General features: G+C 40.7%; 1 protein-coding gene across 4 annotated transcripts in view; it reads right to left on the reverse strand.

The window, feature by feature from the left end:
* The window catches only part of acvr2ab (activin A receptor type 2Ab), a 92622-nt gene that overhangs the window by 8468 nt on the left and 71648 nt on the right, over nucleotides 1-12506 (reverse strand). For all 4 annotated transcript variants that reach the window (XM_034179017.1, XM_034179024.1, XM_034179027.1 and 1 more), the window contains 2 exons: nucleotides 6289-6432; nucleotides 4157-4300 (listed from right to left, as the gene is read on the reverse strand). In XM_034179017.1, the coding sequence (XP_034034908.1) occupies nucleotides 4157-4300; nucleotides 6289-6432 (288 nt within the window). The remainder of the gene's footprint in view (nucleotides 1-4156; nucleotides 4301-6288; nucleotides 6433-12506) is intronic.

Here is a 12506-nt window from a genome sequence, read left to right on the forward strand (position 1 = left end):
ATACGCTCTTTATCAGCAACAGCCTGCTTCAATTCATTGACCGTTATTGTGTGTTTTCACTGTGCGAGGCCGCATCTTTCAGCGCCTCGCAGCTGCTGGAAAATTCCACAGTATGTACAGGGATGGGGTGGGGTGAGAGGAACTACCAAACGCACAGGAAATGTGCAGGAAAGAAAACAGAAATATAAATACAACCAACAGCAACAGCCTAAACTCCACGTCCGACATCTTTGTTCTCATGTAATGAAAGTCAACAGGATAACAAGGTCACTTCTGGCAAAGGCACATGCAGATACGCCAAGTGGCCACTAGAGGGGAGGCTGCTCCTACAGAAGTCTAACTTGAAGAGCTCATTTGACCAGCTTTAACATAAACGCCTCATTTAATGTTTTCAGTGTCGTATTTCTGTTCATCTGTTTTATTTTATTTTTTTTGGGGGGGGGGGGGGGGGAGAATAAGAAGACCAATCAGAAAAAGTTCTTTTGAAATTAAATCTGTCACTCTGTGGTGCCGGATATGAGATGAATAAAATCCAGGCTGTTTTAGAAGGTGCAAGTTTCTGCACGCTGCAGATACCTCAGTACTCACGCTACGAGCTGATCCGCTTAAACGCGCAAAGGCAGAAACACAGATGATGCCACCTGGATGCAAGACTCTGCCGTCACTGTTCCAGCTGTGTTTACCAAAGTTTGAGCTCATACTGAGTTTTATTGAACACTTTATGCAGGTTTAAAATCCTGCCTGCGAATTTAAAAACACACACACACACATATATATATATATATATATTTATATTTGACAGGATACTCGGTCGTGTTTCTGACAGACTGACCAAATTTTCTGCTTGTACAGCCTCAAAAAAAAAAAAAAAGTACTGAGAAAACACTCCCAGACCCACTTGGAAACATTCCTGGGACAAAGAGTTACGGAGCTGCAGACAGGTATAAAAGAAAAGGACTTTGAATTTGTCTCAGGAGTGAACACAATCAGGGGGTTAGATACCAGTGGTCCAGAAGACAAAATGCATAACGATAATGCAAAATACGAGGACTCATGAGACCACCCGGATCCACCGAGATCTGAATCTACAAAAGTGCATTTTACGTTATTTTCTACTCCCACACAAAATATCACACATGACTGAATTTGCACAAATATTTCACTGGGATCTTGATGAATAAGATCCTGCATTCCCCACTAGCTTTAAATTAGACCACAAGAGAATAAATGTTCACTTTGTCCCCATCTGATGAATTGGTTTGTGTTGAGGTCACAAATAGGAGCAGAAGCATCCAGCAGTGATTCATATTTCAAAATTGTGCTGTGGTATGGGCTCATGACCCCTCGATGCCTGAAGTAATGGGCCATTTTCTCCACATTTTTGTTGTCTACAAAAAGTGTATTGTTTAGTGCTTTGCTTTTATGTAGTTTATTATCTCCGCCAATGAAGTTTGGTAGTTTGATTATGTTTTCATCCCTGTTTGTTTGTGAACAGCCTGGAGCCCACAATTTTTCATATCATTATGCCCGTCGCTCCCCTGCCAAAGCACAGGCCACTAACAACAGTCCGCCAGATTACTCTGTCCTCGGCTGCCCTCTCCAGTTGTTTCCAGGTGTATCCCATCTTCTTTCTGTCTGCCTCAAGGTCCCATCGGCAGGTGTTTCTTTTTCCTTTTCTTTCTTTTCTTTTTTCTGGGGGTTCCATGCCAGTGCCTGTCAGGTGATGTTACAGGCTGGTTTCCTCAGGGTGTACCAAATCCATCCCCATCTTCTGTGCCGGATCTCATCTTTGGTTGGTACGCTGCCACAGGTCTGAGTTGATGATGGGGTTGGGCCAGTGGATCTGCAGGATTCTTCTCAGGCAGCTGTTGATGAAAGTCTGTACTATCCTGGTGGTGGTCTTTGTTGTTCTCCATGTCTCGGCTCCGTACAATAGCACTGACTTGACATTGGAGTTGAACAGCCTAATCTTCATGCAACTTGATACCACCTTGGAGCTCCATATGTTCTTCAGCTGCAATTATGCTGCCCTTGCCTTGCTGATTCTTGCTCTGACATCTGCGTCTGGTCCACCATAGTGTCCATTGGATTCCATTTCTTCTGTGTGCTGTTGACCTCTTCATGGTCCAAATGATCACCAGGAGGAAGAAAAAAGGCAACAGGAGGCAGCCTTGTCTGACTCCAGTCTTCACCCCAAGGCTGTCTATGAGCTGTCCACCATGGACCACCTGGCAAGTCATTCCTTCATAGAAGTTCTTGATCAAGGTGACCAGTTTAGTTGGCACTCCATAATGGCGTAGCAGCTTCCAGAGGGTTTTGCGTTCATCGCTGTCAAATGCCTTCTCATAGTTGACGAAATTGATGTACAGAGATGAATTCCACTCTAAAGAGTGCTCAGTGATGAGAGCAAGATGGCAATCTGGTCAATGCATGATCTGTTCTGGCAGAAGTATCAGATGATACCTCTGATCTGTCCTGGTATGATGCATGTGCACAATTTTTCATATATCGTGAAATTTTTACTCTAGATTCATATCCTGATCGGCAAGAGCTGATTCCATTTTCAAGGTCATAGGTTAAAGGGCAAAGTCAGGAAAAATCTTGGAAAAATCTCATCCTTTAACACTGAACAAATTTTCAAAAATTCATAACTGTCAAAAAAAGATCAAATCTCTTTCACATTTGAGAGCGATATGCAGGATGTATCCTTTTATTGACTGATGACGTTTGATCCAGATTACAGATTTTGTGGACATTTAAATTTAACATTGAAAACCCCATTTAATGTATATTTTACATTATATCTTAACCAAATGTGCCCCAGTCACTCTCATATTTGATAGTGAGGTGCAGGCTGACACTCACTATCACCTGACAAAGTTTGATTGGATCTGATCTGAATTGTGGATTTTTTGGACATTTGAATTTAATATTGAAAAGCCCATCTGATGTACATTTTGCATTATATCTCAATCAAACGTGCCTCAATCAGTCTCATTTGTGACAATGAGGTATAAACTGGCACTCTGAATGAACAGACCAAGTTTGATACGCATCTGATCTGTATTGTGGATTGAGCAGATATTTTATGTAAAGTGCTATACACATAAATGTATTTTTATTATTATTATTTTTTGTGATAGCCTTTTGCTGCGACAGACTGACATCCTGTCCAGGGTGTACCCCGCCTCATGTGCTGTCAGTGCTGGGATAGGCTCCATCCCCCTGTGACCCATAATCGTAGTAAGTGGCTGAACATGAGTGAGTGAGAGTGATGGGCCTTTTTCAGACATCAATGTATCGGAAATGGAATACAAATAAAGTAAGTTTTTCATTCTTCAGTAAACATGTATAAAACTCTACAACTTCCCATGGAGGAGGAAAAAAAAACAACTGTATTTTAAAGGTGCTGTACACAGAGCGCACAGAGTACGGCGATAGGTCCGGGTGTCTTTTGAACGCCGTACCAGATTACCTTCAATATTCTATCAACATTAAGCCTGCATGATTTTGTGCAAATAACAGCATTTCAAAAAAAAACTCACCCTGTGTAGATTTTAAATCGTTGTAGGTAGCATCGCTATTCAGCAAACATCCCATCAGTGAAACTTATAAATTCATACAAACTCTCTACTTTTGTAATTAGCTTGTTCGTTTCGTCTCCTGCTGCTGCTGGCTGTATATTATGCAGGGGGACTGATGCATACGCTTTGAGGTTAATATTTCAGGAGAAAAAGGTACAGTAAATTATCATGATGTGTGCCAGAGAAATCTAGGGTTGAGATTTAGAGATGTGTTTGGAAGCTTTTTGAAAATAAACGTGCCAGTGACATAGGCCGCGTTTAAATATGAATCACTTGAACCAAAATGATCTTCCTTTGCAGGGTGAGAAATACGGACATCAAGAAGCATCTCGAAGTAGAATCACCGCTCCTTCATGATGGAAGGAGTCAGCTGAGGTGGTCTGGATGTACTGGATCGGAGACTGACTGGGTTACATTAGCAGACATGCTGCCACCATCGTCTGGACACCAGTCCAAGACTGATGGCAGATAGATGATGAGTGAAACTGACACAGATTAAAGCCATTAAAATGTAGCTTAAAAACAGTATTTGGGAGCTGGCTTGGGAGAAATCCCCGTCTGAGGTGATGTACCTTCTCATGGTAGGCAGTGATGAGCCACAGCTCCAAGTCCAGATTGTTGTTCCTCTTTTCAACGCCGATGAAGTGCAGGATGTTGTCGTGTTTCATGCCGCACACGCTGTAGATCTCGTACTCGTTCTGCCACGACAGTTTGTCCTGGACACAGATACAACTGTTAGTACTCCAAAGGTAACATCTGACTGACGGCTATAATAAACAGTGGTTTTATGTCGGTTAATGGCGTTCTGTTATTATGTAAGATGTTCCATCTGTACGACAAAAGACCTCTCAAAATGTACAACCCCTGGCAAAAATTATGGAATCACCGGCTTCAGAGGATGTTCATTCAGTTGTTTAATTTTGTAGAAAAAAAGCAGATCACAGACATGACACAAAACTAAAGTCATTTCAAATGGCAACTTTCTGGCTTTAAGAAACACTATAAGAAATCAGGAAAAAAAATTGTGGCAGTCAGTAACGGTTACTTTTTTAGACCAAGCAGAGGAAAAAAATATGGAATCACTCAATTCTGAGGAAAAAATTATGGAATCATGAAAAACAAAAGAACGCTCCAACACATCACTAGTATTTTGTTGCACCACCTCTGGCTTTTATAACAGCTTGCAGTCTCTGAGGCATGGACTTAATGAGTGACAAACAGTACTCTTCATCAATCTGGCTCCAACTTTCTCTGATTACTGTTGCCAGATCAGCTTTGCAGGTTGGAGCCTTGTCATGGACCATTTTCTTCAACTTCCACCAAAGATTTTCAATTGGATTAAGATCTGGACTATGTGCAGGCCATGACATTGACCCTATGTGTCTTTTTGCAAGGAATGTTTTCACAGTTTTTGCTCTCTGGCAAGATGCATTATCATCTTGAAAAATGATTTCATCATCCCCAAACATCCTTTCAATTGATGGGATAAGAAAAGTGTCCAAAATATCAATGTAAACTTGTGCATTTATTGATGATGTAATGACAGTTATCTCCCCAGTGCCTTTACCTGACATGCAGCCCCATATCATCAATGACTGTGGAAATTTACATGTTCTCTTCAGGCAGTCATCTTTATAAATCTCATTGGAACGGCACCAAACAAAAGTTCCAGCATCATCACCTTGCCCAATGCAGATTCGAGATTCATCGCTGAATATGACTTTCATCCAGTCATCCACAGTCCACGATTGCTTTTCCTTAGCCATTGTAGCCTTGTTTTTTCTGTTTAGGTGTTAATGATGGCTTTCGTTTAGCTTTTCTGTATGTAAATCCCATTTCCTTCAGGCGGTTTCTTACAGTTCGGTCACAGACGTTGACTCCAGTTTCCTCCCATTCGTTCCTCATTTGTTTTGTTGTGCAGTTTCGATTTTTGAGACATATTGCTTTAAGTTTTCTGTCTTGATGCTTTGATGTCTTCCTTGGTCTACCAGTATGTTTGCCTTTAACAACCTTCCCATGTTGTTTGTATTTGGTCCAGAGTTTACACACAGCTGACTGTGAACAACCAACATCTTTTGCAACACTGCGTGATGATTTACCCTCTTTTAAGAGTTTGATAATCCTCTCCTTTGTTTCAATTGACATCTCTCGTGTTGGAGCCATGATTCATGTCAGTCCACTTGGTGCAACAGCTCTCAAAGGTGTGATCACTCCTTTTTAGATGCAGACTAATGAGCAGATCTGATTTGATGCAGGTGTTAGTTTTGGGGATGAAAATTTACAGGGTGACTCCATAATTTATTCCTCAGAATTGAGTGAGTCCATATTTTTTTCCTCTGCTTGGTCTAAAAAAGTAAACATTCCTGACTGCCACAATTTTTTTTCTTGATTTCTTATAGTGTTTCTTAAAGCCAGAAAGTTGCCATTTGAAATGACTTTAGTTTTGTGTCATGTCTGTGATCTGCTTTTTTTCTACAAAATTAAACAACTGAATGAACATCCTCCAAGGCTGGTGATTCCATAATTTTTGCCAGGGGTTGTAGAACTCAACAAAGATATTGGCACTTACAAGACACTAACAAACTTGCTTAAAATTATAGGGTGTGCTCATCTGTAAAAACTCTTCCACTGAGTGCTGCTCGAGTTTATAAGTTTTAATAATCAGTTCACAAAAGAAAATGGCTACTGCAGAACATTTTAATACCTGAATAGGAAAAATCTTCACAGCCACATATTCATTCAGCAGCTGAGCCTTCCACACGCAGCCAAAGCGCCCCCTGGCTTTCACCTCAATCAGCTGCAGTGGCTTGTGGTCCAAGATCGGCGATGGGGGTGACGGTCCAGGATCCTGCAGACAGATGAAAACAAAAACAAAACTGAATCTTTTTGTTGTTTCTGCAGAGCATTCAAACAGCATGGGGGTTGCAATAAAGGACAAAGATCAGAGGTCAAAGGTTAGACTGAACCACTACCAAACTATACCCAGGTGAAGTCTAAAATACAGCCCGGGGTATAAATCAGGCAAAGCTGCTTTATAGCAGAACTGCAACAATTAATTGATTATTGAATTAACCACAAACTCAGAGTCAGTTTTGTTTGTTTTTAATCCACAAATTCTTTGATTGATTTGATTTAGCTTCTTAAATGTGAATATTTACTGGTTTCTTTGCTCCTTTCATGTAATCAACTGAGTATCTTTGTGTTTTGGGCAAAACAATTCATTTCAGGATGTCATCTTGGGTTTTGGGAAACTGACAATTTACACCATTTTGTGACATTTTATGAACCGGACAACTAATCAATTAACTGTGCACACAACAAAAGCTGATGATGAAAACAAAAAAATCGATAATGAAATTTATTTGTTGCAGCCCCAGTTTATTCCCCGATTGTATTTTTACCCAAGGCCTAGAACATACCCAGAGGTGCTATTAAGACGAGCCAACTTTAAACTCGGGTACAGTCTGGGCACAGGGGTCTATCTCGGGCTTTTACGCCAGGTGTTTGGACTGTCAACAACCTTGCAAAATGTATTTTTTTTTTTTTTAAACCAACAGACTTTTAGCCGGTTTCCCTTGCATGCTCAAGGGCCTCCTTGCTTTAGTTTCCTTTATTTTATGGGCTTATTTGCTTCATTTGACTGTTGAAGCTGGTTGGGAGTTTTGTTTTATTAAGAAAAGGTTGCATGTTGAAGTTTACTACTGTTATTACTGTGTTCTTTTTTGGCAGCCAGGAAGTCATTTTAAATCAAATTAAATCCATGAGGGCTGATTTTAAAGAAGCAGGACTGTCAATAGAAGGCAGCCAGTTTGAATTCTAAGCAGCTAGGATCCCTGAGGACGGCATCGCTGCAGAGACGCAAAAAAAAAAAAAAAAAAAAAAAAAAGTGAATAAAAATGAAGCACGGCGGGGCAGAAAACAGACATTAAAACAACGAAACAGCTAAACAGTTTAGTGAAAACATTTACAAGCCGTCACTTTTAACCCAGGCAGGTCAAATGCCATGCACATGCTGTGCATCCTCGCTAATCCCGTACAAACAAAAGTGAAATCTAGGAAGCGTGGAGCAAATCTAAAGTAGGTTAAGCACAGCTGGTGATTGGGATTAAGCTGATCACTTTCACATGTGACTTCAGAGAGAAGGACAGAGGACGAGCAAGGAGAGTGACACGGGGGGGAGGGGGGGTTGTGAAGCTTAAAAAGAAGCATGAAGGGAGAGAATCACATTTCCAAAGGATAAAAAGGCAGACGATCACATGACTGATGGCCTTTGATGAAACCTGACACGATGCTGTAACATCTTGACTGTGCTTCCATACCTCCGTATCTCAGAAAGAGTAAAAGAAAGAGAGAGAGCGAGAGAGCAAGAGCGAGAGAGAGAGAGAGAGAGAGAGAGAGAGAGAGAGAGAGAGAGAGAGAGAGAGAGAGAGAGAGAGCGAGAGAGAGAAACTTCTCCCTGCACTACTACTGATGTTTTTACTTACAAGCGAGATAAGATGGAGCAGGTTTTAAGACCCCGGGGCCCACAGGATCCAGTTAAACACTGCTATTATATATCAAAAGTGCCAGCTTCCATCTGACAGCGTCTGTTTTTTTTTTTTTTTTTGTCACGTGACTAAGAAATAAAATCAATTTCTGAAGCCGACGCACGCATGAAAGATAAAAACAAAAACAAAGATGAGTAATATCAAAAGTCTTCTGTGCATGAAAAATCAACTCTGTGGCGCCGCCGGGCAAAGCCAAAAAGCTCGTAACTGTGTAAGTAATGAAAGCGACTTCAGCTTTTACCGCCTGCCCAGACAAGAATGCTACAGACGAAGGAAGCCTGCATCATTTAATATCTTTTAGGACTTTGTATTGCTCTAAAATTTCCGTTAGCAGATATGTTTGACAACAAGGAGGCAAATTTGGTGATCGTTGCAGCTCTGTGTTCTTCTCTTACACTCTCAAAATAGTTTCCTTCAATGAAAGAGAAGAGTTGTGCATTCTGAGTTATTTTTTCAAATTACTGGAAAGAAAAGAAGAATCAGAAAACGTCAAACTGTGTTTGGCTTGTGATGTAGAATGATCTTGTAATCATGCTGCACAACATCAAAGTTAACCATCAGAATTCCATTTATGGCAACTAACAAGGATCAGATTTAGATCTGGAATGGACGGCCTGAGTGTCATCATTAAAGAAGCAAAGTCACTGTGATTAGAGGAACATCTAATGGCAGTGTTATCTTTTCCTGCCTTCACAGTTCTAAGTCTTACGCCTGTCATCCCATAATGTCTGCACGGATGTCGCCAGGAATCCAAACAGTGTGCAGCCAGTGAGAGAGAGAATAGAGTCCTGAAAAGGATTCTGTCAGACTCAACTGCCAGAAGTGTTCAACAGTATGACGGTGGCGATGATGACCTCAAATCACGAACTTTACCCGACATCAGGGGATGTCTGGCACCAGTTATTACAATATTAACGGTGTGTTAGTAAGTGTTTAATTCACGTGGATCAACAGTGATAGAGTTAAACTAGACTGTAATACAGCTGATTTAACACTGTTTAACATGGACCAAGGAGTCTAACGTGCGTATTGTAAATAAGATGCTCCTATTTTTTAATGCCAATCATGTTTATATATGCATATACAGTGGTCCCTCGTTTATCGCGGGAGTTACGTTCTAAAAATAACCCGCAACAGGCGAAATCCGTAAAGTAGACAGCATTATTTTTTACAATTATTATTATTATTGCATGGCTCCTGGCTGCTCTAACGAGGGATACAGAAGAAAGAATGTTAGCTATCATGGGCTACCGCTGAAAAATAAGGAAAGGCTCAGACAGCGGCTAAGTGCAATGAAACTAAAGGGCCCGCTTGTTAACAGGGTGTCAAAAGTGTGTAGCAACCATTTTGAGAAGGACTGCTGTGAAAGAGATTTTCGAGCGGAGCTCATGAGTTTGAAACCAAAAACACTGCAGTCCCAACATTATTTGACTTTAGTAGGTGTGTAAACGCGGGGCCAGCCAGAGTCAACGTGAGCCCCAGAAACAGGATCCTGGTCAAGAAGACCAAAGCCAACTGTCGCTGAGAGCGCAGAGACAAACGAGAACCGGGGCAAGTCTTCACAGGAGGTGAGGTTCAAAAGTGGACTATTTATCAGTCTAGCTGAGGACATAATATGAATTCAAATACAAAGTCTTAATCTTGCCTGTTATTTCGTTTCATTCACAGCCTGACAAAAACGTATCCACATAAAGAGTCCTGATTTTGGAAAACCACATCAAAAGGAAGTCCCTCTATGTTTTCAGCCTGAACCAGAGAATGCCAGCATTTTGTTCCACAACAAGAAAATTTACTTATTTTTAAAAGCTGAAAGAGTCACAGCGCTTCATTCATTTATCTCACATCAGTGTTCATCACAGCCATCAGTCGGCTCTTCCTGCGATAAAAATATAGCCCACAATCCACCAAGACAAAACTAAAATAAAATAAAATCTAAAAAAGCAGAGCTTATGGCTTCCTGTTGTATTGTAAACACATTTCCCCATGTGCGTACATCACACTTCTGGTTTGAATGCGGCGCCTCTAGAGGTGATTAATTTTTAGCTAATTTGTTTAGCATGATAATTATCAATAGAAAATGCGAATTTTGAAAATAACTGTAAAAATTAGTTTTATGTAACACTTAGAATGACATTAATATACCAAAAACAATTCAAAGAGGTTCCTTTTCAACTGCAAATCAACAATTACAAATAAAACAACAACACCTTGTACTTTTTGTGTGTTTGACAGTCACGATGATGTAATGCCTTTGTCTACACTCTTTCTGGAAAATCTTGTGCCTTGTGACGAGGCAGCCTGGACTGGCGCAGCCGGACCTCCCGTGGGAGTCACCGGATCCTTTGTCCGATCACAGGGCGCCGTGGCCTCGAATGGGGGCACATTACACTTAGTCAGCAGACCACAGGAAACAGGAAGAAGAAATCTACTGCTTCTCACCGTTCTTCCCAATCCTCAACCATCTCCCATAGTCTAATCGGGTTACATCTTCATCTATGACATCAGAATAAGTCTTTTCAGCCCGACTTGACTGGCACCAAGTTCCACAGATAAAAATGTATTTTAATAATATTAGGACTTAAGATGGAAAGAACACAAAGGGCAGCCATTCTGGACTGACCGATGTTGATGGATAACAATATGATCTTAAAGTGCAGCTGAGATGACTTTCTGTTGTTGCTGATTCACATTATTTTGTGACAGCATGACATCTGTTTCATTGAAAAAAAAAAGAAAAAAAAAGACTGAATTGTGACATTATTTCAGCCAAATATCACCCCCTCACAGCGGCACAGTTTAGAACTGGAGGCCAAAAGCACCTGAAGCAGGGTTGGCGGTGTGACGTGAGAGAGGTACATCAGCGAACTCAAAACAACTTCAATCCCCACAAGCAGCTCCGAGGAAAAACATTGTTTGCACAAAGTGTGAAAGTTCATATGAGACAAACACACGAGGTTTCACACCAACGAACCGGCAGCACTCCACGGAGCAGTCGCACAGCTGACTGTCGACTCAACATTTGGTAGCTTATATAAACTCGAAGCAACTTTGTGATTGTGTCACCTGCTACTAGTGTGTCATCGAGACAGGTTCTACATATTCCTTCACATTTCTTCTTATTTGTACATGTCTTCATGCCCAAAGGGATCCAGAGGAGGTGGTGCATCCAGTCAAGCCCCCAATGTTGGCCAGCGGAAGTGAATGTGGCAGTAATGGCATACTAGCGGAGGCGACACAGTAGGCGCGGAGCGCAACTTTTGCCGATGTCAGATCTGAAGCATCTTGAAAAATTTTCCAGGACCCCGAAGAACATGAGCGATGCCAAAACAGCGCAGACTTCACTCCTGCGTCGTCCGGAGCACCTCGGCACTGGTCAACGTACATCAACGTTTCACTTTGCGTTGGCAAACGGTGGGCTAATTGTCAGAGTGTGAATGCACCAATCAGTGTGAACTGGCAACCTTTGCAGGAGAGGTCCATATTTTTTTTCAAAAGCTACTGAATCAATTGCTGTCAAAAGTGATGGTTAGTCTCTGAAGGGAGAAAAGGACTAAAAGACTGTAAAGTGTCAAAAACATTGATAGTTCGTTCACAGCTGTATAGATAAACAATCGTCGGTAACTTGTGGCACCTCACAATACGGCACTAACAGTTCAATGCAATTATACTGTTTTGGGAATGGAAAATGAAATGTATCTCTAAGACTCCACTTCCAAAACGTGTAAAACTTGCATCAGTTGTAGACTGCAGCGTGTGGGCCACAGTGTGAAGAGGAGTTGTATATTCACTTATCTAGTTTTTTTCCTGCAAAATGATTTTCTTTTTTTGCTTTATATGTTAGCGCTACATTTCACTTTTAATGAATGGGAAAAGAACAAAAAATTGGACACAAACGGGTGAGTTATCTGTGATTAAATCAGACAAGTTATTCAAATGGGCGCTCCGACAAATGTAATGGGCCGTGCTCATGCATCAGCCCACCACATCTTTTGGCAGAATTTCGCACAGAACGCCCTTAGCACACCGACATGCAACTACGGTAGTTTAACCAGAATATCACCGTCGATCTAATCTTTACAAAAAAAAAGAAAGAAAGACTGACCTGTAGACTTGCTGCTTTTTTTTGTTTGTTTTTAACCTACAATCTGAGAAATTCAGAGGATTTTCATAAAGACATACACACGCAGTCTGTTTGTGTATCCTTCTGACTACCAGGACACACACACATTATATATATATATATATATATATATATATATATATATATATATATATATATATATATATATATATATATATATATATATATATGTATATATATATATATATATATATATATATATATATATATATATATGTGTGTGTGTGTGTGTCC

This window comes from Thalassophryne amazonica, chromosome 1 (assembly GCF_902500255.1).
Source record: "Thalassophryne amazonica chromosome 1, fThaAma1.1, whole genome shotgun sequence".
Taxonomy (NCBI): Eukaryota; Metazoa; Chordata; class Actinopteri; order Batrachoidiformes; family Batrachoididae; genus Thalassophryne; species Thalassophryne amazonica.